General features: G+C 60.3%; 1 protein-coding gene and 1 pseudogene across 13 annotated transcripts; one reads left to right on the forward strand and one right to left on the reverse strand.

Moving 5' to 3' along the window:
* Window positions 1-1,116: 1,116 nt before the first annotated feature.
* On the reverse strand, window positions 1,117-15,246 carry MIB2 (MIB E3 ubiquitin protein ligase 2). Of its 13 annotated transcripts, XM_045898903.3 has the most exons (21): window positions 14,346-14,751; window positions 12,521-12,674; window positions 8,942-8,996; window positions 8,477-8,746; window positions 8,231-8,402; window positions 7,240-7,346; window positions 6,961-7,155; window positions 6,671-6,813; window positions 6,457-6,564; window positions 5,374-5,478; window positions 5,130-5,292; window positions 4,916-5,049; window positions 4,675-4,823; window positions 4,428-4,584; window positions 4,176-4,336; window positions 3,950-4,076; window positions 3,609-3,842; window positions 2,974-3,152; window positions 2,715-2,902; window positions 1,639-1,704; window positions 1,117-1,496 (listed from the first exon to the last, which is right to left on the reverse strand). In XM_045898903.3, the coding sequence occupies exons 4-21, from the start codon at window positions 8,721-8,723 to the stop codon at window positions 1,258-1,260; spliced, it is 2,874 nt and encodes a 957-aa protein (XP_045754859.1). In that variant the 5' UTR covers window positions 8,724-8,746; window positions 8,942-8,996; window positions 12,521-12,674; window positions 14,346-14,751; the 3' UTR covers window positions 1,117-1,257. The 13 variants fall into 13 exon arrangements, with proteins under 13 accessions (XP_045754859.1, XP_064446169.1, XP_064446170.1 ...); XM_064590099.1 differs by lacking the exon at window positions 8,942-8,996 and having other exon boundaries at window positions 14,365-14,751; XM_064590100.1 differs by lacking the exon at window positions 8,942-8,996 and having other exon boundaries at window positions 6,457-6,552.
* Window positions 15,247-17,402: 2,156 nt separating this feature from the next.
* LOC123860468 (arginine/serine-rich protein PNISR-like) lies at window positions 17,403-22,603 on the forward strand (annotated as a pseudogene).
* The last annotated feature ends 2,515 nt before the right edge of the window (window positions 22,604-25,118 follow it).

Genomic DNA, 25,118 nt, shown 5'->3' on the forward strand with positions numbered 1-25,118 from the left:
GGGTGAGAGGCAGGGGAGGGGGCAGGCGGCATGGGGACAGCACCAGGCTCTGGAAGCTGGAGGGAAGAGACCCCATGAGGGCTAGAAGGGAAGCGAATGAGGTGCGGTCGGGGCGGGGGGCGGGAGCCCCTGGCTGGGGCCAAGGCCTGGAATGGGCCTGGGTGGGGACGCAGGGGAGCAGTGTCCTGAGGCCGGAAGCCTCGACGGGCCGGCCTGCAGGCTGGAGGAGCTGAGGCGGGCGGGCTGGTGGCGAGGGTCCTCGGGCTGGGGGAACTGGGCTCCAGGAGGCCCGAGAGAGTGAGAGCAGGCGCGGATGGGTGGGGGAGGGAGCAGAGGGAGAGCAGAAGGCCAGCCCGGCCGGGGCTCGGCGCTCCGCTCTCCATCCAGGCCTCGCGCCCAGAGGGCAGCACACCAGGCCAGCGGGGTCAGCGCCAAGTTGCTGGCTGACAGCCGGAGGCTCGGGGGCGGGGGGACGGGGGGCATTTCGGGTGGTTCTTGGAAAGCGCCCTGCCCGGCCGCTGAGCCCAGCTCAGAGCTGTGCCCCGCTCTTCGGGGCTAAATATTTGCCCCAACAAACTGCCTTCCGCCCTGTGTCCGCCCCTCCCCAGCGCGCTGTTCCCGTCTTCCACGCTCAACGGTGCTAAGACCCTATGGGGCCCCAGGCCCGAAAGAAACACCTCCCCCCAACTCCCTGCTTAGCAGGCACCCGACGGGCCACAGACAGCAGTCAGAGGCGACTACACAGCCCGCCCCGGGGAAAAGAGAAAGGCGCCGTGAGGGCGACGCGGCAGGGGGTCGGAGGAAGACCACCAGCTGGGCAGACACCGGGATTCTGGCCGCCCCAGCGCTTCTGGCGCACAGCACGCTCCCAGGCCCCATCCTTCCCCGGACCCAGGCCAGGACCGTGGGAGGCGGCCTGCGCCTCGGCCCGGAGGACGACTCTGGCTCAGCGGACGGGGTCTGGGCGCGTCAGCGCTAGAATGAGCAGGACGCGCGGGGCCCGGGCCAAAGCGCAGAGCCTGGAGCTGGGGCAGCGGCGGAAGAGGGGCGGATCAGGACAGCCCGGGTGGGGGGCAGCGGCGCGGCGGGGCGGGCCCCGGGTGCGGACCCGCCCGGCCCTCGCCCCAGGCAGGCACCAGGCGGAAAAGTCCGAGAATCTTTTTATAAAACACGGGTGGGGGCTTGCGTAGGCGACGGCGGGACGTGGCTCCGGAACGTGGCGGGGCGGGCGAGGCGGGGGACGGGGGGGGGCGCGGGCTACACGAAGATCTGGATGCGGTCGCGGATGGGCTGGCGGCAAATGGGGCAGGCGCTGAGCGCGGCGCCGCAGGGCGCGCACGCGCCGTGGCCGCACTGGAACACGAGGCGGATGTGGCTGTCGATGCAGATGGGGCAGGTGATGCGCTCCTCCATCTGCCGGTAGCGGCTCTGCAGCTCCTCCACCAGCTGCCGCGGCGGGCCGGGCGCCGGGGTCGCGCTGGCCACCTCCGTGCCGTCTGCGGGCCAGGACCCGGGGCAGGGGTGAGGGGAGGCGGGGCCGCGAGCGGCCGGCGTGCGGTGCGGGCCGCGGGTGGAGGCGTAGTCGCGCCCGTGGGGGCGGGACGTGCGCGCAGACGCGGGTCTGGGTGAGCCACCCACCTGGACGCAGCTTCTTGCCGATGACCACCTGGCACCTGATGCATTTCTTCATCCTGCGTGCACATTCTGCGGAGCGGGGGGAAGGGGAGCGCGGTTGGGCGGGCTCGCGCACACCCCCCGCCCCCGACGCGCGCGCACACACCCGCACTCACCCTCGCGCACGCGCACACCTGCACACACACCTGCACTCACACACCCACACTCACCCTCGCGCACGCGCACGCCCGCACTCACCCTCACGCGCACACACCCGCACTCACCCTCGCGCGCACACACACCCGCACTCACCCTCGCGCACACCCGCACACACACCTGCACTCACACACCCACACTCACCCTCGCGCACGCGCACACCCGCACTCACCCTCGCGCACGCGCACACCCGCACACACACCTGCACTCACACACCCACACTCACCCTCGCGCACGCACACACCCGCAGTCACCCTCACGCGCACACACCCGCACTCACTCTCGCGCGCACACACACCCGCACTCACCCTCACCCTCGCGCATGCGCACACCCGCACTCACCCTCGTGCGCGCACACGCACACCCCTGCACTCACCCTCGCGCACGCGCACACCCGCACACACACCTGCACTCACACACCCACTCGCGCACGCGCACGCACACACCCGCACTCACACACACCCGCACACACACCTGCACTCACACACCCACACTCACCCTCGCGCACGCGCACGCACACACCCGCACTCACCCTCACACACCCGCACTCACCCTCGCGCACGCGCACACCCGCACACACCTGCACTCACACATCCACACTCGCGCACACGCACGCACACACCCGCACTCACCCTCACGCGCACACACCCGCACTCACCCTCGCGCGCACACACACCCGCACTCACCCTCGCGCACGCGCACACACCTGCACTCACACACCCACACTCACCCTCGCGCACGCACACATCCGCACTCACCCTCACGCGCACACACCCGCACTCACCCTCGCGCGCACACACACGCACACCCCCGCACTCACCCTCGCGCACGCACACACCCGCACTCACCCTCACGCGCACACACCCGCACACCCCCGCACTCACCCTCGCACACCGTGCGGTGCTGGCACGGCGAGAACAGCACCAGCAGCGCTAGCTCCGAGCACACCAGGCACTCGGCGGCCTCGGGCCCCGACGGCGCGGCCACGTGCAGGTTCGTCACGGTGTTGGGGGTGCCGAGCACCAGCCTCAGGCCCGGTGCCGCGCCCCCGCTGCCGCCCGCGTGCCGCTCCCTGCGGTTGGAGGAGGGCGCTTGAAAGGGCCCCGGGGCGCCGGGGCCCGCCCCCCACCCCGCCGGGCTCACCGGAAGCGCTGCGCGCAGCCCTGCAGGGCCTTGAGCACGCGGGCCTCGGCGGCCAGGTCCAGCGGGCTCCGGCCGCGGTGGTTGGCGTAGCTCACGTCGGCGCCCTCCAGCGCCAGGAAGCATGCGACGGCCGCGCCCACCGTCAGCTCCCCGCTGCCCGGGAGGCCCGAGGCCTGTAGCTGGGCGGCAGACAGAGGCCGGTGAGGACGGGCACCGGGGCAGGCTCCAGGGCCGGCCCGCTGACCTGCGGGGAGACTCTCCCAGCACCCGGCTGCCCGGGGCCTCGGGTCCCAGGCCCTGGCACCCCCTCACCATCTGAGGCCGCCGGAACAGGAGGGAGGTAGGCAGGAGAAGCGCCCCTGCCAGGGAACTCCAGGGCAGGGGCTGAGTTCCCAGACAACCCCCGCCACACTGCGCCCCATCCCCTTTCCCAGGCTGGTCAGGCCACGCTGCGGTGCCTGGGTCGCAGAAAACGCCTCCGGCAAACCACAGCCCCCGAGACTAGGCCACCCCCGAGAAGGCCGGGCTCCCTGGTCAGCCACCCACAGTGCAGGTGGACAGTCCCTCAGACCCTGCCTGTTGCCTGCAGCCGGGCACTAGGGCCCACCTCTTCACCCAGATCCACATTTCCTCACCCTGGACAAGAGCTGCAAGGGCCCCGGGTCCCCCCCGGCCCCATCAGCCGCCAGGGGCAGCAGCTGATGACGCTGCAGTGCCACGTGCAAGGCCGTGTCCCCCTCCTCGTCCTCGGCGTTGACGCGGCAGCCCGCGTCCACCAGCAGCGGCACCAGCCCCACGTGCGCCTGCTGCACGGCCAGGTGCAGTGGGGACTGCAGCTTCCGGTTGCGGACGTTCACGTCACAGCGGCCCTGAGGACAGGGAAAAGGGGCGGGCACGGGCTCAGCCCAGGGACCCCAGATGGGCCCTGACCCCCCCCACGACGCCCCGGGGCTGGTCCAGGGCCCTGTGTCCACACCTCTCGGATGAGAATCTGGGCCACCTCCCGGTGGTTGTTGAGGGCGGCCAGGTGCAAGGCCGTGAAGCCATCCTCCTTCTTGGCATCCACCAGCTGTCGCGCGCGAGCCAGAATCCTCCTAACAGCTCTGTGGGAGCGGAGACACATGCCGGGGGTCCGGAGTGTCCCCACAGTGGCCCAGCAGCACCACGGGAACCTGCCGCTGGCTCTGTCCCCCCAAACTCACAGTGTGTGGCCCTTGAGGGATGCGTGGTGCAGCAGGGTGAACCCCTGGCTGTTAGTGGCAGTGACATCGATGCCCGGCACCTCAGTCAGGACCTCCACGATGCCGCTGGCGCCAGCACCCGCCGAGATGGCACAGTGCAGAGGTGTGTCGGCATGGCCGTCCTGCCGGCGGGGGGGAGGGGTCACTTGGCAGGAAGATAAATGCCACTGTATCCTTGACCCCGGGGCCAGAGCCAGGGGACCCAGCACTTACAGGCAGGTTGACATCACAGCCGCGTTCACAGAGGACCCTCACCACCTCCAGGAAGCCCCTCTGCACGGCCACGTGCAGGGCTGCGCTCCGGGTGCTGTTCAGGGCATTGGCCCCGCACCCAGAGCTCAGGAGCAACCGGGCAGCCTCCGGCTGGTTCCTGACGGAAGAGGAAGCAGGAGGGGCCCGATGCCCACCGGCTGGACCTGCGGGCCGCCCAGCCCCCACCGCGGCCCTGCGCGCGCCTCACCCCAGGGCGGCGTAGTGCAGCGCCGTGTTGCCCTCCTCGTCCGGCAGGTCCGCGCCCGCCCGCGCCTGCAGCAGCAGCCGCACCAGCTCTACCTGGCCGAGGTAGGCGGCCACCTGCAGGGCAGTCCTGCCCTGGTTCTTGGTGTCCACCTGCCAGGAGAGCCTGCAGGTCAGTCCCCGGCCCTCTTCCCCTCTCCCTGGGGCTGGCTAAAGGGAGGACGGGCAGGGCGTCAGGAGCTCGCCTGGTCTGGGTGCCTCCTCAGCAGGTCCAGAGCCCCGGCCATACTGCCCAGGGCCACCTCCACCACCAGTCTCCCTGGGTGCTCGAGGTCACTCTTCTGGGCTCGAAGCTTGTCCAGGGCGACACTCAGGGAGCCTGGGTGGGGCAGGGCTCAAGTTGAGTGGTGGCTGGGGTGGCCCTGTCTCCCGCCGGCCACCCAAGCTGGGCACACGCACTTTTGTTCTCCCTGGCGCGCTCGGCCACATCAAGGTTGGCATCCTCCTCGGGCCGGTAGGCCACCAGGCAGGAGGGGCTGAAGGTCCACAGCTGACCACCGACCGCCACGCGCAGGTTACCATCTCTGAAAACTTTCACCACCTTCCCGATGCGGCCCAGGGCCTGAGTCAGGAGAGAGTAGGGTCACAGGCAGGCCTCCCAGGGGGCAAGGAAGGGGGTGGGGGTGGGAGCCGGGGCACTCACAGGGGCCATGTCGTCTGTCCACTCGCCGTGCCCGGCCTGCAGCCGCTTCACTGTGTCAAGGTCGTCGATGACCCGCACCACATCGCCCACCCAGAAGGCATTGTGCTGAGTGACAGAGAGGCACGTGAGGGGCACCCCCAGGCAAGTGTGGCTGCCCAGGGCCATGGAGCAGGAGGGCACCCCTCAGCTCCACAGGACAGGCAGACCTGAACTTGACCCCAGCCCCTGCCTCAGAGCTGGATGAGGGTCACACGTGACCAGGGCAGTCCTGGGTGGCCAGCCCCGGAGCCACGGGGGTGACAGCCAGAGAGACAGCCAGGCAGTGGCATCCAGACCAGACCAAAGCCAACTCTGGGGTGAAGGTCAAGGCGGGCCTGTCCCTACACACTGATGCATGGCCGAGGCCAGTCGAGACGGGCACAGGGGGTGGGGGTGGGGCCCTGGGACAACCAGGGGGCAGGTCAGACTGCCATGGGAGTGCGGGTCAGGAGCCACTCCTCCCCCATCCCCAAACCTTTCCTGGCTACATCCCCCACACCTGTGCCCTCCTCTATGCAAGACTTACTCTGCAAACCATGGGACTTATGACACCCCACCCCACCTCCCCACCCCCCGGGGCCAGGACTCCAGGTCCAGAGCCGAGTGCTAGGGGTACATGCCTCCACCCAGGGCCCCTATCCGCACAACCCTGCTTCCCAAACAGAGTTCACTGTACCCACCACTGTCCCCATCCTCTTCCTAAAGGGCCTTTCCACTGCCCCCACGTGCTCCCCACACCACACCCACAGGGAGCATTTTAGAAGGTCACCTCCCACCTGTAATGCAGCAGTGGCTTCCTGAGGCCAGCAGGGTAAAGGCCGGAGCCTGGGCCGCCAGCCCCCAGCCTCCACCAGCCCCCAGCAGGCGCCTCACCCTCTGTGTCCCTTCACGCCTGGATCCCCTCTGTGGAACTCAGCCCCTCTGGACCCCACAAAGCCCTCCCCTGTTCCCTCAGGGCTGGAGAAAGGCATTCCCAGAGCTGGTCAGGTACGTGGAGGGGGTGCAGAAGCGAACAGACGGGGCTCAGCCCAGCCCCCCATGCACCTTGGTGAGAGCCCCAGGGTGGAAGGTCCAGCGGGTCTCATGGCCGAACTGCACACGCACATCCCCACGGTCCGTGATGCGGTGCACGGTGCCCGTCTGTCCGATAAACTGTGGCGGGTCATGGAGGCTGTGGCTGGGTGGAGCGGGAGGGCTGGGGGTCCAGAGGATGTGGGGAGGGGAGGGGACAGGGGGCTCAGCAGGTGGGGTGGCTCACCTCCGCCATCCTGGGGTTCCACCCGCCGTGGCCTTCCTGCATCTCCCTCAGGATGTCTGTGTCCAGCAGACACTTAACCTTGTCCCCGTGCTGGAAAGGCTGTCCATCAGCACTCACCCTGCGCTGCAGCTCTGCCGGTTTGCCTGGGGGTGGGCAACAGGCCCCCTCAGCAGCGTCCCCTCCCTCGGCGGCTCCACCGGCCAGCCCCCACCCGGCGCTGCCCCAGGACCCAGCCAGGGCAGAAGGGCAGCTGGGCACGCAGGGGTGGTGTCCTTGGGGCCAGACCCTACCGAGCCTTGGGAGGTGCTCCTTGTAGTAGAAGCCACCAGCCGCCTCGCCCACACACTTGAGGTCCACCTTGCCCTTGTGGCCCACACGGTACACATTGGTGGTGCCGTCGGCCCACGTCACACTGGCCACGCTCCGGCCTGTCTCCACGTCCCAGCCACGGATGTCCACCACTCGGCCTGGCTTCCCTTCCCCTCCTGGGGAGACAAGGGCCCCATCGCAGGCTAAGCCCCTGCTATGAAGCTTAGCCACAGCCAGCGGCAGCCCAGATCCCCACTCACCGTCCTGCGAGCCCCACTCCCAGTCAGGGCCCCGCACCACCTTCGCCCCCTGGAAGATTCCCCTCAACGGGATCCTTGGGAGACCCTGGCGGGGACTCAGCGTGACCCTGCAAGAGAGTGAGTGGGTGCTGGGCCACGTGGGAAGCAGGGTGAGGGTGCAAGCCCTCTGCCCCACCCAGCTCTCGCCCGAGGATGGCCGGCCCAGCCGGTCAGCGGCCTCCACTCCGGGCCCCCTCACGGCATGGCCTCCATAGGCGGCCCTCCTCCACACCTGCTCCCTCCTAATGAGCCACGTGCCGTTAGGGTTGTCCCCAGAGCTCAGCACACAGCCTGGCCCGGCGGGAGGGAGGTGGGGGGAGGTCGGCACAAGGAAATGGAAGAATGAAGGCACAGCAGCTTGCCCGGAGGTGCCCAGACAGCTGATCCCTGCCCCTGCTCTGGCCAGTGGGCAGCTGGGACCAAACACACACCTCCCCTCCACGTGCGCGGGAAGTGTCCGGGAGACAAGGGCGGCAGCGTCTCGTGGGTAGGGCCTCTGGGTGGCCACCCTGGCCCAGGAGACCCTCCCAGCTTCATTCCCTACCCGACCGCCCAGCGATGGAGCCCCCTAGGCAGGCCAACAGGGTCTCCCCAGCTGTGCCTCTGGGTTAGTCCCCAGCATGGCTGCTGGGGCGCCCCCAGGGGATGCTAGCCGTACACACACTGGACGTCTCAGCGCCCCCAGCACGGCTGCACCGGGGAGCCGGCCACACCGGCTCCAGGGCTGGTGCCAGGACCCCGTCCGCAGCACCAGCCTCCGCAGACCTGCTCCGGTGGATAGGGCTACCTTCCACGGGGTGGGGGTGGGGCCGACGGCCACTCCTCCGGGGCCAAGGCCTGCCCAGGTGTTGTGCGTGCTTGCCGTGAGGCCGGGAGTGCCGCAGGCCAGGACCCAGGGCCGCCAGGGCCCCACACGCCCAGGCCAGGGCGCAGGGGCGGCGGCGGGACTCACGGGCGGGAGTGAGCCGTCTCGTAGCGCTCGAAGGCGTGGGCAAGGTCGTGCTTGTTGTGCATGTAACACTGCGTGCACAGGTCGTAGTCGAAGCAGACGCGGCACTTCCAGCGCATGCCCCGCAAGCCGTGCTTCTTGCAGCAGTCACAGATGATGTTGGGGTGGCGGACGCCTGGGGGCACGGCAGGGTCAGGGAGCGCGGGGCTCTGCCCCCCACCCCCCGGGCCCTGCGGCGGCCGCACGCACCGATCTGGGCGTTGTCGTACAGCAGCAGGTCGTGCGCGCCCTGGTAGCCTGCGCGGTAGTTGGTGCGAGTGCCGTGGTCCCACTGCACGACTACCGTGCGGTCAGGGGTCGAGGGGCTACCGTGGCGGCCAAGCTCCACCACCGTGCCCACGCCGCCCTCACCGCCATCCTGCTGGCCCCACTTCCAGTCCACGCCGCGCACTACACGCATGCCCACCTGCACGCCTGCCTGGGGGTCTGGGTCCATGGCGGGCAGGACTGCTCCGGGACCTGCAGGCAGACGGCACCCTCAGGCCACATCAAGAAGGCCACACAGGCTCTCGCCAGCTCTGGGCGGGCTGCCGGGGAGACAGGTGAGAACAAGTCTGGGAGAGCCAGGGAGGGAGGCGGAGGAGGGCAAGTGCAAAGGCCCCGAGGCCGAGAGAAGCGGGCGAGCGTGTGCACTACAGCCCAAATGAGGCTCACCTGGCCACTGGCCGGCAGCGGGCACACGAGCTCAGAGGTGCAAACAGCACCTGTCCTGGAGGAAAGTGGGCACCTCTGTGGAAAGGCCCCTCGGGCCACTATGAGACCCTGCCTCGTGGTGAGCACGGGCAGAAGCAGGGGGCAGTCCCGGTGGAGAGGTCGGTGGACCGCCAGGGAACAAGACCTGGCAAATGCCCACAGAGGGTCCACCTGCGCTGGCAGATCCAGTTCTGGGTGGTTGGCACACAACGGCCCCTCGGCACATATTTGTTCTACAATTAATGGATTTGGATTGCAGGTATCAACATGAAAGGTAAGACAATAAAGCTTTCAAAAGAAAACAGACTCTTCGCCATGCAGCCAGTTGGTAAGCTGGGCTGTGCCGAAGTCAGGAACCAGTGTCCACACCACTGAGAGACTGACAAGGCCGCAGGCCCGAGAAGACGCCTCTGCCCACAGAGGTCCTGTCTCCGCGCCCAGAGAACTCAGAGGTATACAGAGCGGGCGCCCTGGGGTGAAGGGGCACAGCCTGGCGCAGGTGCCCCCTGCCAGACTCACCAGGCCACTGCACACGAGTGGGACGCTACCCTAGGTCAGTGGACAGCGCCTCGAGGTCACTCGAGGCCCGACTTCTGGGGTCTTCTCCAGGCTGTACAGAGGGAAGGGCGCCTGTCTCCCCAAGGGTGAACTGGGTCATGAGATGTGGTTTACCCACCATACTACACAGCCAGCAGCTGGGAGGCAGAACTCAACAGATGTTGAAGGAAGGCAGCCACGTGCCCACTATCTGAACTCATTTACAAAAAATTCACAAAGCAAGGAGCCGGCGGCAAAGGCTGCCACGGGGGCTCTGGGACCCAGGAACGTCCTACTTCCTGATCTGGGTGCTTATTACGTGCTGATCACTTACGACCTGGGACCTGTACTATATGTTTCTTCAATGAAGGTTTTTTTAATTAATGACACAACTGGATTTGAATGACAGTTAAGAGGGAAAATCAACAGGACTTGGAGAGGGCCCAGGGCCTCCCAGCCTGAGAGAGCAGTCACCACTCCATTCTGGAGAGGGTCTGCCATGCTGCCAGCAGGGCTCTGAGGCCGGAAAGCAGCTGGCCTAGGGCACTGCCCAAGACAGGGCTGGGTGGTCTCCTCACAGAGCTCCCAGGAGGCTGGAGGGAGACTGAGGCTACTGCCAGCTTCCATCAGGGCCCAGCGGCCCCGCTCAGCCACAGGACACTGGCCAGCAGCACGGGAGGGAAACCACCTGTCACCCCTCCACTCGGCATCCCAGGCTGGGCCCCCTCAGGAAACACTGCCACCCAGCTGAGGCCACAGGTGGGCAGTGAGGAGGGGTGGCGGCCAGGCTCTGCCAGGGGCAGGGGCCGAGCCCCACGGGCCATCTGACGCCTCCCCTCTGCCCAGCTCCACTCTGAGACCCACGTCCAGTACAGGGTGGGCAGGGTAGGGGCACCGTCCATAGGGCTGGGCCTCAGTCCATGCCCAGCCTGGTGTCTGAGCCAACGACCCCCGCAGATTCTCAGGGTAGGACCCACCCAGCCAGCTCCGACTTCTGCAGATTCTCCTCCCTCCAGACAGGCCCCTGTGGCGGCGGCCTCTTCACCCTGCCCAGGCAGGACCTCCGGGGGGCTTCCGCAGAAGCAGGTGGATGTTTTAGGATAAACCTTCCCAACCCATGGACTAACTAGGAGCCTTTCCGCAACGAAACTCCTTATTGCCCGTTCATGCAGAGAGCCTCACCTCTTGGGCCACTCTCCCTGTCTTCCCTTCTGGTCTCTGGCCCCTGCTAAGATGGGGCACCTGGGCCAAGAGCTTCTTATTTCTTCCAGAAAGCACAGCCAAGCCCAGGCCTGCCCCAGCAAGAATGCCCCCAAGAACACCTGACTCTTGGGTGCCAGCAAGTTCCGGACGAGGGGAGGCATCCCGTGGGCGGCCACCTTGGCAGTGAGGTGGTGCCTCCCCGTCAGCAGCTGCCACAGATCTGTGACCGGTGGCCTGCCCGCGGAGTGGTGGCGTGCCCCTTCACATATAGGCCCCACCCCCTACCCTGCCTGCCTCAGCCAGATCCTCCTGCGTGCCGGGAACCCCCCAGAACTGCCAGCGATGGACGGGTCACACTGAGCTACTCCTGGCCCTTCCCATGCGCTCCAGCCAGAGTGTGCCTCATCCCAGGCAACCACGAACCCAAACACGTCTGGACAGACAGGCCCAACTGAAGGTCCCTGCTAGCAGGGGTACCCCACCTGCAGAGCCCAGAAACCGGCTCCACACTGAAGTGAAGCACTCAGAGCAGGAAAGGACCCAAGTGCCATGAGCCATTCTGTGGCCAGTCTCTCAGCCTGCCCAGCCAGCCACCACACCTGCCCACCCGCTGGCCTTATGGACCCACTGGCCACATGCTACAGGATCATTTCCAACAGGACACGGGGGGGGGGGACCCCAAGAAGGAGAGCAAGTTGTGGCCCACGCCTGGCCCTGCCCTATGGCAACGGGCAGAGAACGAAGAGTGGGGTGGAGGGGAGCCTGGAAGGGTCTGTATGAAGCCAGGACTGGGCCTCAGCTGCTGACAGCTCCACGTGGGGCAGCAGAGCAGTCCAGCCCGTGGCGAGAGGCGCTTCTGGCCAGCGCCTGTCGCACTCACACCCGGAGACCCCCACAGCCCTAGGAGCCTCCTTGTCTCCTCCCCTCCGGCACCTGATCCGCACAAGTGTTGAGGTCTGCCCTCTGCTTCAGCGTCTCCTTCCAGCATGATGTCACCTCAGCTCAGGCCTGAGCAGAGCCTCCAGCAACACCCTCCTGCTGGCCCTTCCTACACAGCCACCCAGTTCCTGGGCCTCGGAAGCATCCTCACATGGCATTCTAGCACAGTGCGCCAGGTAGCTTTCCAGGTCTCTCCATCCCTTCTCTGCGCCCACCTCTCTGCCTGGTCTTTGTCACTGGTGTCCTTGGGGCCCAGCACATGCTGAGCATGATCCACGTGACATCAGGTGCCCAGTCCTCCTGGTATTAGGACTCACTACTTTCCTTCAGCAGGTCCCACCGGGGTGTGTGCAGAGGGGGTGGCAAGTGGGGAATGGACCAGGGTCAGGAGGCAGTGACCAAACCCAGAGAGGCTACAGAGGAAGGGAGCACCCATTTCAGTGGGAATATTCACCCAGAGAGTTCTTTCTTTTTCTTCCGTTGCCAGAAAAGCTGTACTCTGAGATCTTCCTCAGATGGCCATACCCCTGCCTGGGACCCAAACCCCCACAGAGGCTGTCACTACAGATGTTTAAAATGACTCTGAAGCAGGGTGCCTGGGTGCCTCATTGGTTAAGTGTCTGACTCTTGATTTCAGCTCAGGTCATGGTCTCAGGGTCATGAGACTGAGCCTCGTCAGGCTCCACACTCAGGAGGGAGTCTGCTTAAGATTCTCTCTCCCTCTCCCCCTCCCCCTGGCGCACGAGCACACTCCTGTGCGCGCTCGCTCTCTCGCTCTCTCTCTCAAAAAAAAAAAAAAAAGGCTGAGTCAGAGCATGAGGACTCAAGAGACAGATGCACACTTAGCAAAACTTAACTTACCTTAGAACACAAACCAGCCTCGAGTCAGCATTCCAGACACTTAGCAGCTACTTCTCGGGTCACAAATTGGACAGCCACCAAGATTTCCTGTTGGAAACTAGCAGCCATGCCGACACAGAACACAGCAAACCACACAGGCAGCCAGCAAGCAAGTCTGGAGAAAATGGTTTTTAAAAGGCAGTTTTACACTTTCAGCATTTACCACCTCAACCAAACAGGCGGACATCTGGGTCTGTTCTGTTGGGTACTAGTTTCTCTCGTCTCAAGGAACTGCCAGCTCTTGGAGGGCAGAATGATTTCCAAAACATACACTAGGACAGTGTAGAAATAAGAGGTTTTCCCTATTTGTGAATACTTTATTGGAAAAACTTGCAAAAGCCCTAAAGATTAAATCCCATTTAGCTAGAAAGTTGGCAAATCGCCTTTATTCAGAAGAGCGCAGTTACATGACGCTGACGTGACACACGACAGGCGGCTGCCGCCCCTCTCCCTGTGCTCCGGCCGTGCCTGATGATGCTGTTTGAATCCACACCTTGTGGGGCACAATCCACTGGCAAAACTTGGTGAATCACGGGCTCCTGTCATGTAGCAGGTCTGGCTAAGACAAAGGTGGACATCCTGGGTGCTGGGGAGTCTGGCCCATTAGGGCCTGGGGGGAAGCCCTGAGATAGTGCGCCCAGGAAACCCAACTTGGCCCAGCACGAAGACACCTGCTGGCGCAAGGCCCAAAGGAAGTACAGGGCTGTCATCACCTGAATCTTGGCCCGAGATGGAAGCCTTCAGGCACCCTGCAGACTGGGGTGTCACGCCCCAACCACTGCACAGGGCCACTCCGCGCGGGAGCAAGGCATTCAGATACTTGTTGCATCTGCAGCAACAGGCCAGGAGGGGACCTGCCAGGAAGGACTGGGTTTGCCAAGGCTTCCATTCGGCCTGCCTCATCCCCAGCCCCGCAGGTGCCCACTAGGAAGAAGTTTGTTCAGCACCTCTCCTTATTTCTTCAATCGGTTCTGAACGCACAGGACTGGCAGGCAGAATTATCTATCACACACACACACATACACACACACGCTCAAAAACAACTAAAACTCCTCTGACATGGCATCAGACAGAATCCACAGGATGAAACAGTCAAATCCAAACTATCACACCACAAGCCTGTCAAGAGCTCACCTGTCTGGCCGTCCAGTCGCCCCCCACCCCGCCGCCCGCCTTGAGCCTGCTGGGCTGCAGCCCTGACGCCTGGAGACTTGGGGACTGGCCTCTAGCCTTGCTGAGCTTCAGCGCAAGCCCTGAGCCATCCAACCCCGTGGCGCCCGGGAGATGCCAAGACGCACAGTTAGCACCTCCGACGGGACGCGGCGGGCGGACGAAGCCGGCCCGTCTGCTCCTGGGCTGCCCGCGGTCTACATGCCCATTCCCGTGCCGACACCGCGGGAGCCAGCGCTGCCCCGGGGGCCTGCTTCCCGCCTCGCAGGGCTCCCCGGGCTCTGGCGGCCTCGCTCCTGCTGCAGCGGTCAGTCTGGTGCGCGCAGGAGCCGCAGCGCCCGAACACGACCTGCCGCCGGGAGTGGAGCCGGAGGGCTGGCGGCCCGGGCGCTGCGGACGTCAGGGCCCGGCGCTGCGCCCCGGCCGAGGCTCCGCGGGGACAGCGGGGGCGGGTCGGGCCGGACTAGGCAGGGCGGGCGCGCCGCCCCAAGCGTGACCCCGCCCCACCCGCCCGGGTCCGCCCCGCCTCCTACCATCCCATCCCCCTTCCTCGGGAAGCCGCCCAGGGCCCCGGTCGCGGCCAGACCCTAGTGCCCCCGTCGACCCCTCCACTTGCCCGTAAGTTTGCGCCCCACCCGCTCGGCCTGGAGGCTCCGGGGGCCGAGAAGCGCCGAGTCTATCTGCCAGTGGCCTGCCGAACGACCTCGGTGTGGGACAGCCTGCCCGCAGCCCCTCTGCTGCTCAGCTCCCGCCAGCCAGGCCGCCCTGCCGCGCCGAGACCACCGGCTGAGGCAGCCGAGGACCCCGGGCTCGGGACTCCTGGGGCCGCCGCGGGGCCTGCCGGGAGTTGTAGTCTGTAGCCCGCTGGCGCCGGAGCCCGGGGCCGGGCCCGAACCACAACTCCCAGGAGGACCCGCGGCGGCGGTGACGCACGCGGCCGCAGGAGGCGGGGCGCGAGGGAGGGAGTCCCGGCCCGTGCCCCGACAGTGACGGAGGAGCCTCCTGCTCTGCTCCTGGGAAGGGCCCGGGCTCGCCTGTGCGCTAGACGCGGACGGAGGGCGCGTTCACATCGGACAGCGTGTAGTACACGTCGTCAAAAAGCGGCGGCGGCGACCTCGGCGGATCTGTCACCACGCCGAGCAGCATGCGCCTGGGCTGGAAGGAGCCGGGCGCCCGGAGGCCACCGAGGACCGGGCTCGTGCGGACCGGGCAAAGCGGGCCACGCCCCCTCGCGGGAGGGGGCGTGGCCCTCGCCGGAAGTGCGTCACCGTCGCGTCGGCCTACGTGGCGCGGTCCTGAGAGGCTCGGCTCGGAGGCGCCGCCCGTTGCCGTGGAGACGGAGGCCGCGGCGGGCCGCGGCGGGCCTCCGCCGCTCAGAGCTGAGGCGTCCTCGCCGCGGACTCCTTTGACTGGGCTTATCTTAAAATCAGGGTGGCGCCAGCAGGTGGCTTTGAGTCTCGCACTGGAGAGCAGCGGTCCCCTGCCGTTGTCCCCCGCGGCAGAGCCTGTCGGAAGCCTCCAGGTCCGCACCGGGGGCGCCGACGTGGTGGCCCTGCCGCGGCCCCAGGAGTCCCGAGCTCGGGGTCGGGGCTTCCCGCGGCCCGGCCCGGCCGGGCTGCCCCCCGAGCTCCCCCCGGGCCGCGGCTCTTTGCCCTGCGCGCAGGCGCACCTCGGTTTCCTCAGGCCTGGCTCTGTGCTCGCCGCAGCGGCTTTGTCCGCCACTCCCGGGGCACGGGCCGGGACTGCCTCCCTCGCCCCCGCCGCCGCGGGTCCTCCTGCGTCTGCGCGACGCCCGTCGGCCACGCTGGCTCTTTAGCCCCCGAGCCCCCCCCCCCCCCCGGTGCGGCTCGTGCGCCCGCGGTCGTCCCCGGACCGCGCCCTCTCCGTCCCGGTCTGCGCTCCCGCGGTGCTCACGTCAGCCCTCGAGTGCTTCTGGAGAGGGTGCGAGTCCGAAGTGGGTTTATTCCGTGCTCGTCTCGGACCCAGAGTCTGCAGAGAATAGGATTCCGGCCTGGACACGCCTGACCCTTGGGACGTCTCAGGCGCACCTTTGCTTCCAGCCTCCAGGGATGCTGCTCAAAGTCGAGGTTCTGATTCCCGGCCTTCGGCTTCTGACCCGAGACCTGAGACCTGAGAGCTTCAGGGTCTTCCCCGTGCTTGGTGCTCTGAAAAGTCACGGAGGCCCGTCTTCACGTGAGCCTCACTCCTTGTTCTGTGCACACAGTTCTCTTCACCCTGGGGGCTCTTGTCCTTCCTTCGGTTTGGGAACTTAAAAAATCCCCTTCTCTTTTCCTGTTTGCTCTCTCTCTCTCTTTTGAGGTTTATTTGAGAGAGAGAAACCCAAGCCGACTGCACGCCCCAAACAGAGCCCGACGTGGGGCTGCACTCGAGGCTCGATCTCATGACCCTGGGATCAGGACCCAGACACTTAAAGGGCTGCGTCACCCAGGCAGCGGGTGGGTTTGCTCTCGACGGGATTCCTGTTTCTCAGATTCTCATTGGACTTCTTGGACTAATCCTGTAACTTTATTCTCTAACCTAGTGTTTTTTCTGGTAGATATCTTTAAATTTACCACCCATCCCTTCTGCTGATCAGTTAACCTCTATGATTTTGTGACTTATAACAAGAAATGTGCACTGGGTTTTCATCCCGTTTCTAGCACAGAGCTCCTAAAACCTTTGAATTTCCTAAGCGAAGAGAGTCCTAGAGGTGTGTTTTGATACTCATGAAAAGCCTCTTTCAGCCACATTTGAGTTTAATAAAGTTGATAAAGTGATTTTCGGAAAGTCTTTGTTAACTTTAAAAATAAAACAGTTATTTTACCCACAAAAATGGGTTTACTTGGGAATAACAGAGAATTACAATTTGGGACCTGCGAGCTACAGCAAAACTACAGGCAAGTCCAGAGAACAAAGGAGAGGATCGTTATATTATGGAACAGGGAGAGGTTGGGAGGGTTGTTTTGGTTTTGTTTTTAAAGATTTTATTTGAGAGAGACAGAGAGCACAGGCGGGGAGAGAGGGAGAGGGAGAAGCTGACACCCTGCTGAGCAGAGAGCCCGATGCGGGGCTCAATCCCGGCCTCAATCCCAGGACCCTGAGATCATGACCTGAGCCTAAGACAGACGCTTAACCCACTGAACAACCCAGGTGCCCGGGAGGGTTGTTTTGAATGAAAGCCCACTGAAGAGAAACGGGAGGTTAGGGTGATGATGGTTTCTTACTGGCTGAGCTGCAGGGGCAGTGGATTTCTTGTAGGAGGTGCAATGCACATCTTTTCCTGTTGGGGCCTGTAATTGATGGTTCTTTCCTATTGATGATTCTTCCCTTGGGGAGACACTTCTTCCTGTGATTGAGATTGAGGGGTACAGCTCCTTCCAGCCTCCCCTTCTAGCATCAGCAGTCCACTTTAGTGAGGTTTCCCTTTAAAAATTTTTATGCTCCTAGGGGTTGGGAGGGGGGGAGGCCATCCATGTGATTAAAGGCTTGGAACTCAGTCTCACCCCTGACCTCCCGGTATGGAAGAGGGGCCGGGGATTGAGTGCATTCTCCAATGGCCAACGACTTAATCACTCATGCCCCTATTATGAAGTCCCCAAACAAACCCCAAAGGACGGGGTCTGGAGAGCTTCTGGTTGGTGGACAGACACATGGCAGTGTGCCTGGACAGGGCATGGAAGCTCCGTATCCTTCCCCCATCCCTGACCTCATGCAGCTCTTCCGTCAGGTTCCTGAATTACAGCCTTTTATCATAAGCTAGTAATCTATTAAGTAGAATGTTTCTCTGAGTTCTGTGAGCCACTTTAGCAAATGAATCGAACCCAAGGAGGAAGTTGTAGGAACCTTTAATTTATAGCCAGTCAGTCAGAAACACAGGTACAACCTGGACTTCCGACTGGCATCTAAAGTGAGGGGGGGGGGGTCTTGTGGGACTGACCCGTTAGCCTGTGAGATCTGATGCTATCTCCACGAAAGTCATGTTAAGATTGAGTTAAATTGGAGCTTGTTCATGAGGAAGTGGCAGGATTGTAGGGTCAGAGAGGCACTGCAGGAAACGTGGTGACAGCGTGTTCCAGAACCGTAAGGGGAGGGCGTGAGTGACCCTGCTGCTCCGCTCCGAGCTGTGGTCTGAATCAACCTAAATTTTACACAGAAGGCCAACCTCTGAGATAGAAAATTAAATAAATTTAGACATTGGACTATGGGGTCAAGGTGGTCAGCCTTGGCAGCAATGGCCCTCGAACCAACCACAATGGTTGCAGTTACTCCAGTACCAATAAGCATCCGAATTGACTGGCATGCACTGGCTCAAGCATGGATTGACCGAAGAGAAGCTTCAGGACAGCAAACCACTGTGGTTGAGCAACCACTGGGAATGATGCCAAATTGACAAGATATGTCCACAATGGGATTTGGTCCAAACAGTCATGGGAATTTTTAAGGGGATTCAAAGTTTAACAGAATGTGGCAACCAGAAAGGGGAACGCATCTGCACCCCCATGCGATCCCACCACCACCCCCCACCGCGCAGTTCAGCCATGGGCACCATCCACACCAGGCCCAAAGGACGTGGCTCCTCCTTCTGGGGACAGCAGCAGTCAAGACAGTGGGGAGTTTGCCCCCAACAACAGGCATCTATTTAACCACAGCTTTGGTGGACCACCCAGCTAATTTTGCAACGGGGCCAGTGTATCAGTTTGACTATCAGCCTGGGGCTGCTTCTGGTCCCCTGCAAGGTGACTTTCATCTTCCTTATCTGCAGTCAGAACCTCCAGGGCTTCTGGCACCTCCCCAGATTCGGAGACAGAGGCCACCCTCATCGGGGACCAGCGGCGTTCACCTATGGCCTCCCTGTGAAGCAGGAGCCTCCACAGACTGCTACAGCAAAACACAGGACTCTTGCAGCTTGGACTCAAGAAGGTTGGGAACATGAGGGGCGCCTGGGTGGCTAAGTCGGTTGAGCATCCAACTCTTGATTTTGGCTGAGGTCACGATCTCAGGGTCGTGAGATCGAGCCCCATGTTGGGCTCTGCCCTGGGCATGGAGTCTGCTTGGGAGTCTCTCTCTCCCTCTCCCCCTCCTGCCTGTGCACGCACGCTCTCTCAAATACATAAATCTTTACTACCGGATGTCACAGATGAAGACATTTGTCACATAGCCAAAGATGCACCCTGAAAGCAACAAACACCCCTGCAAAGGGGACACAGCCCTGCGTGCTGGCTTCCCTCCCTGGAAGGACCGGGGACGGTGCTTCTGGGCCCAGAGACTGTGAAAAGGAGGGCATAGCAGGCGCTGGATCTGGCAGAAACTGGAAGCTCTCTGGGGAAAAGAAGAGCAGCAGCTGTTACGTAATAAACAAAGGGAAGAAGAAAAGTCACAGACAGGGTTACTAAAGAGGTGGACGAATATGTCCATAAAGAGCAAAATAGCTTGTCACCACTAGAAACAAGAGAAGCTGACGGTGGTTAAAGAGAAGAGCTCCCAGTGAAACAACATCAGTTTTAGAGGAAAAAAAAAAAAAAACATAAGAGAAACCAGGAAGGAGCAGATCGTGTCTCCAGCTGTTCTCACCGTTCTAGAAGGGTGACTCTCCAGGTAGGGGTCACACTTCCAGATCTTCTCTTAAAAAGATGGAACGCCTGGGTGGCTCAGTTGGCTAAGTGTCTGCCTTCGGCTCAGGTCATGATCCCAGGGTCCTGGGATCGAGTCCCACATCGGGCTTCTTGCTCAGCGAGGAGCCTGCTTTTCCCTCTGCCTGCCGCTCCCCCTGCTTGTGCTTTCTCTCTTTCTCTCTAATAAATCAATAAAATCTTAGAAAAAAGAAAAAGAAAAAGAGACCTAGCAGGAGTCGCTCTCCGACATTAAAGCGACACGTAGTAGGAGTACAAGTTCCTCCCTCAGAATTACAATCTCGCGCAGTAGGAGTAACGACGGGGAAAGGTAGACATCGCGAACCTTCCCGGGAGAGGCAAAGAAGGAGCTCAAGGGATAGATGAATCCATGGGTCCAGTGGCAGTAGGAGCCGATGTGGGTGTAAAATTGATGATCAGCGTGGACACTGGGAGCAGCCGTAGCGTGAAGACCAGCCACCCTCCCTTGTCATGAGCACTGAAGGATGTGGTGAGCGTGCCATGACATTTAAAACAATCCATGCGGGGGCACCTGGGTGGCACAGTTGATTAAGCAACCAACTCTTGATTTCAGCTCAGGTCATCATCTTGGGGTCTTGAGGTCAAGCCCCATGTCAGGCTCCCCACTCAATGGGGAACCGGCTTCTCTCTCTGCCCCTCCCCCCTCTTTCTCTCTCTCAAATAAATAAATCTTAAAAGAAAAGAAATAAAACATTCCATGAGGTTCAAGGGCTTGTCTCCATACAGAAGTACATTGTGGCTGTGTATGTGAAACCATAATCTTTTTTCATTAAGTTTTTTTTTTTAAGATTTTATTTATTTGAGAGAGAGAGCACTCAAGAGAACACAAGCAGGGGGAGGGGCAGAGGGAGAGAGAGAAGCAGACTCCCGCTGAACGTGGGGCTCAATCCCAGGACCCTGGGATCATGACCTGGGCCGAAGGCAGACTCTTAACCAACTGAGCCACCCAGGTGCCCCTCTTGGTTCATTTCTGCTAATTTTTTTTTAAGATTTTATTTATTTATTCGACAGAGAGACACAGCGAGAGAGGGAACACAAGCAGGGGGAGTGGGAGACGGAGAAGCAGGCCTCCCACAGAGCAGGGAGCCCGATGTGGGGCTCAATCCCAGGACCCCAGGATCATGACCTGAGCGAAGGCAGACGCTTAACGACTGAGCCACCCAGGCGCCCCTAATTTTTTTTTCTTTTTTAGTTAAATTGTAAAGCACCAGTGAGTATCCACTGCAAGTCGCAGAGCTGCTTGGCCATGCTGGAAATAACACATCAGAAACTCTCACGTATTTTATCTTTCTGAGTGCTTGTTTATTTTTTCTGGTTCTTTTTCACAGATAATGTTCTTTCATAAGTGCATTTTTTCTCATTTGTGGAGAAATTAGAATTACTTATATAATTAATTATATACCTATATAGTAATTAATGATAGAGTTTTCAAGCCTGTTTTCTCTGCTTCCTGCATGGACTCTTCCATCCAGTTTCCTTTCCTCTATGTGCTTTGGTCTCTCCGCTCCAGGTTGAAGGCTTTCCTCAGGTGTCTGATGAGCCTTCTTTCTCTGTTCAAATTTAAGAGACACTGCAGTGGGTAGGCTCAGGCTCAAGCAAGCATGTCAGAAAACCTCCAAACAGAAGTGGTTTAAAGAAGACAGAGGGGGCACTTGGGTGGCTCAGTTGGCTGGGCATTTGCCTTCGGCTCAGGTCGTGATCCCAGGGTCCTGGGATCAAGTCCCGTGTCAGGCTCCTTGCTCCACGGGGAGCCTGCTTCTCCCTCTCACCCCTGCTCGTGCTGTCTCTCTCCCTCCCTCTCTTTCTCTCAAATAAAGAAAATCTTTTTAAAAAATAAATAAACAAGACAGAGGATGGTTGCTCTCTTTAGTGGAGGTGGCCCGGGGCTGGTGTCAAAGGTCCCTGGTCCCCAGGGACCCCGTCTTATTCTCCTTTGCTGCTCTCCTGTCCTCGTGGGCCACGATGGCTGCCCAAGCTGCAGCTCTCCTGCTGGGGAGCCAGCTGGTGGGAAGGAAGGTGACCTCTAGTAGCTGGCGTCCAGTGGCCAGAACTTGGCCCAGCCAGCTACTAGGAAGGCGGGGATGTGTAGTTTTTATGGAGATATGTATCCGGGTAAGCTGGTGCTGAAATTACTGAGGAACAAGGGAAGAATGGATATTGGAAACAGCTGGTAGTCTCTGCCCTGAGAAGCTGGCTGGACGCTCTGCACGCCTGAGCAGCGTTCACCATCCCCTAGCTCCTCCAGAGTCCTCCTGGGCGAGCTGATGAATCAATCCTCCACTGCCTGTAGCTGGATATCATCTCTGCTGCTTCTGAGACTGTTTGATTTCTGCCCTTGGAGTGCGTGCCCGACAGGCTTCCTGCTGGAAGCAGAATGGGGGGAAGAAGCTTGGGTATTATGCCCCCCTGGGTGCGGATTTCCACCTAATCTCCCTCTTTTCAACACCTTCCCTCCATGATTCTCTCAAGTTAAATCATCAACATCATTATTTTCTGTGCTCACCGCATAGTGGTCACTGTTATAACTGCCTTACGTGTGTTTTCACACATAATTCTTACTCAGCCCAGCGAGCTGAGCAGTAGCGCCCATCCTGTTTTGCAGATGCCATGGAGGCTGAGCAGCCTGCCCAGGGTCATGCTCCAGGGTGGTGGTGCTGATAGAAATGTAAAATGGTGCAGCTACTTTGGAAAATAACCTGGCGGATTGTTGTATTAATCATACACATTTCCTCTGCCCCATAAATTCCACTGCACCCAAGTATTTACGTAAGATAATGGAAAATGTAGCCACACAAACACTTGCAGTGGATGTTTGTAGCAGCTTATTCATAATTGCTAAACCCTGCCCATGCCCACCAACAGGGGACCGTGTGAACAAATTGTGGAGTGGACGCTGCTCAGCAGCAGTGGGAGGAGATGACCTCCAGAAACGTGCGCCATGGAAAAATCTCAGACCCACTGTGCTGAGGGAAAGATACAGACACGAGGGAGAATGCATGTCCTTTTGTGGGACAGCCTGGAACAGCAAGGCTTTAGTGACTGGAGGCACAACAGCCATGAGGAGGTGGAGCACTAAGGGGCTCCAGGTGACTTCGCAGGAGCTGGAAATGTTTGTGTTGGGGTCAGGGAGTGGCTGCACACGTGTCCACCTTTGTCAAAATTCATTAAACTTTAAAAATGGATGCATTTTTTAAACATTTATTTTGAGAGAGAGAGTGCGCATGCACACATGTTGGGGGGGTGGAAGGGGGGAGGGGCAGAGGAAGAGAATCTTCAGATTCACACAGACTCCCAGCTGAGCGCAGAGCCCTACGAGGGGCTCCATCTCATGAACCTACGATCATGACTTGAGCTGAAATCAAGAGTCCCATGCTCAATCAACTTGAGCCACCCAGGCGCCCCTTATTTTAAATAACTTGTACCTCAATAAAACGTATGTTTTTTTCTTTTCGTTTAAAGATTTGTTTATTTTAGCGAGAGAGAGAGTGAGAGAGAGCAAATATGAGCGGGGGGCAGGGGCAGAGGCAGAGGGAGGAGAAGGAAAGAGAATCTCAAGCTGACTCCTTGCTGAGCATGGGGCTCAATGCAGGACTCAATCTCACAACCCTGATCATGTCCTTAGCCGAAATCAAGAGTCAGATTCCCACCAACTGAGCCACCCAGGTGCCCCAATAAAATGGATGTTTTAAAAAAGACAGTTAAAATAGAACGAGAGTGTATCATGCTAAGCAAAATAAGTCAGTCCCAGAAAAACAAATATGAATTCACACATATGTGGAATTTAAGAAAACAGATGAACACAGGGGAAAGGAGGGAAAAATAAGAAACAGGGAGACAAACCATAAGAGACTCTTAACTATAGAGAATAAACAAAGTTGTTGGAGGCGGGGGGATGGGGTAACTGGGTGATGTACTTGTTGGGATGAACACTGGGTGTTGTATATAAGTGATGAATCACTAAATTCTACTCCTGAAACCTATACTACACTATATGTTAACTAACTTGAATTTAAGTTAAAAATAAAAAAAGGGGCGCCTGGGTGGCTCAGTTGGTTAAGCGACTGCCTTCGGCTCAGGTCCTGATCCTGGAGTCCCGGGATCGAGTCCCGCATTGGGCTCCCTGCTTGGCAGGGAGTCTGCTTCTCCCTCTGACCCTCCTCCCTCTCATGCTCTCTGTCTCTCACTCTCTCTCAAATGAATAAATAAAATCTTTAGGAAAAAAAAAGATAGTTAAAGGCCATATATTAAAAAGCAAGAATACCCAGAACATTTTCTTTTTTTTTTTTTTAAAGATTTTATTTATTTATTCATAAGAGACAGAGACAGAGAGAGAGAGAGAGAGAGAGAGAGAGAGAGGCAGGCTCCCTGCCGAGCAGGGAGCCCGATGCGGGACTCAATTCCAGGACCCTGGGACCATGACCTGAGCCAAAGACAGACGCTTAACCATCTGAGCCACCCAGGCACCCCCCAGAACATTTTCAACAAACAAAATGAAGGGGCATGAGCCCTATCAGATGGTAAAGCATATTCAGATCCAAATAATTAAAACAGTTCCCAACAGAGCAGAAGCCAGAAACACTTCACGGAGTTCCTGTAGGGTTGGGCGTGGGCCGCCCCATCATAAACCCCCAGGGCAAAGGAGGACCATTTAATCAATGAAGCTGATTCCGGAGCTTGGGCTTTTTTTTTTTTTTTTAAGATTTTATTTATTTATTTATTTGACAGAGAGAGAGAGACAGCGAGAGAGGGAACACAAGCAGGGGGAGTGGGAGAGGGAGAAGCAGGCTTCCCGTGGAGCAGGGAGCCCGATGCGGGGCTCGATCCCAGGACCCCGGGATCATGACCTGAGCCGAAGGCAGACGCTCAACCGACTGAGCCACCCAGGCGCCCCTGGAGCTTGGGTTTTGTACCAGAACAAACCCCAAGTCTATCAAAATCAGACCTGGAAAAAATAAATAAAATTATGACAGCATGGGGGAAACCATGATTTTTTCTCCCCTGAAGATTTTATTTTTAAGGAATCTCTACACCCACGTGGGGCCTCAACTCAGGACCCCGAGACCAAGTCCCACACTCCACCAACGGAGCTAGCCAAGCGCCCCAGAGAATCCTTTTTTAACATCCACTTGGAAGGCTTTTCTAAATGTGACCCCAAATCCACAAGTGATAGAGAAAGGGTGTTACATCTTACCATGTGAAAATAAAGCATTTTTGCCGGGCAGAACCGTTAGGAGCAAACCCAAAAGACCGCAAACCCCGAGAGCTATTTGCAACTTACAGTACAGATAAAACGCGGGGGCAACACAAATTATTGGTAAGGGAAAGGAAACGGGCCAAGGACACAAAAAGGACAGGAAAAAAAAGTGTTTTTTCTTCTTAAAGTGAAAGTTCATGTAGTTTTTTAAAGGCAAGAACCCCTCCAGGACACTTCCCGAAGGGGAGAGGCCCGTGCGCGCACCGGCCGCTGACCCTGGCCGCTGCGGCGCCCCGAGGGCCGGCCCCTTGCAGTGTCCCGCGCGGCCAGCAGGTGGCGATGCGGCCGGGCCCGCAGCCCGGTGCTGCGCCCCCTCCCGGAGGCGACGTGAAGCGCGGCTCGGGACCCCCGAAGCCGTTCGTTCACAGGTGGCAGGGCTCCCGCGCGCAGGTGCGCGCAGCGTCTGTCCCCGAGCAGTGTGCGCAGCGGTGTGTACAGCAGCGAAAGGCGGAAAGCGAAGCTTGCCAGCCACAGGGTGCTGCCA

The sequence above is a fragment of the Mirounga angustirostris genome, unplaced genomic scaffold (genome assembly GCF_029215605.1).
Source record: "Mirounga angustirostris isolate CCGP_5_RB_7025 unplaced genomic scaffold, mMirAng1.0.hap1 SCAF_4, whole genome shotgun sequence".
Classification (NCBI taxonomy): Eukaryota; Metazoa; Chordata; class Mammalia; order Carnivora; family Phocidae; genus Mirounga; species Mirounga angustirostris.

What these genes read in the sequence shown, in the direction of transcription:
- MIB2 (XM_045898905.3), bottom strand. Translation starts at nt 8,723, where the DNA reads ATGGACCCAGACCCCCAGGCAGGCGTGCAGGTGGGCATGCGTGTAGTG. An exon ending in GTACGACAACGCCCAGATCG is followed by an intron (nt 8,403 to 8,476) that starts GTGCGTGCGGCC and finishes CCGTGCCCCCAG; the next exon opens with GCGTCCGCCACCCCAACATC. An exon ending in GCTGTGATGTCAACCTGCCT is followed by an intron (nt 4,337 to 4,427) that starts GTAAGTGCTGGG and finishes CCCCGCCGGCAG; the next exon opens with GACGGCCATGCCGACACACC.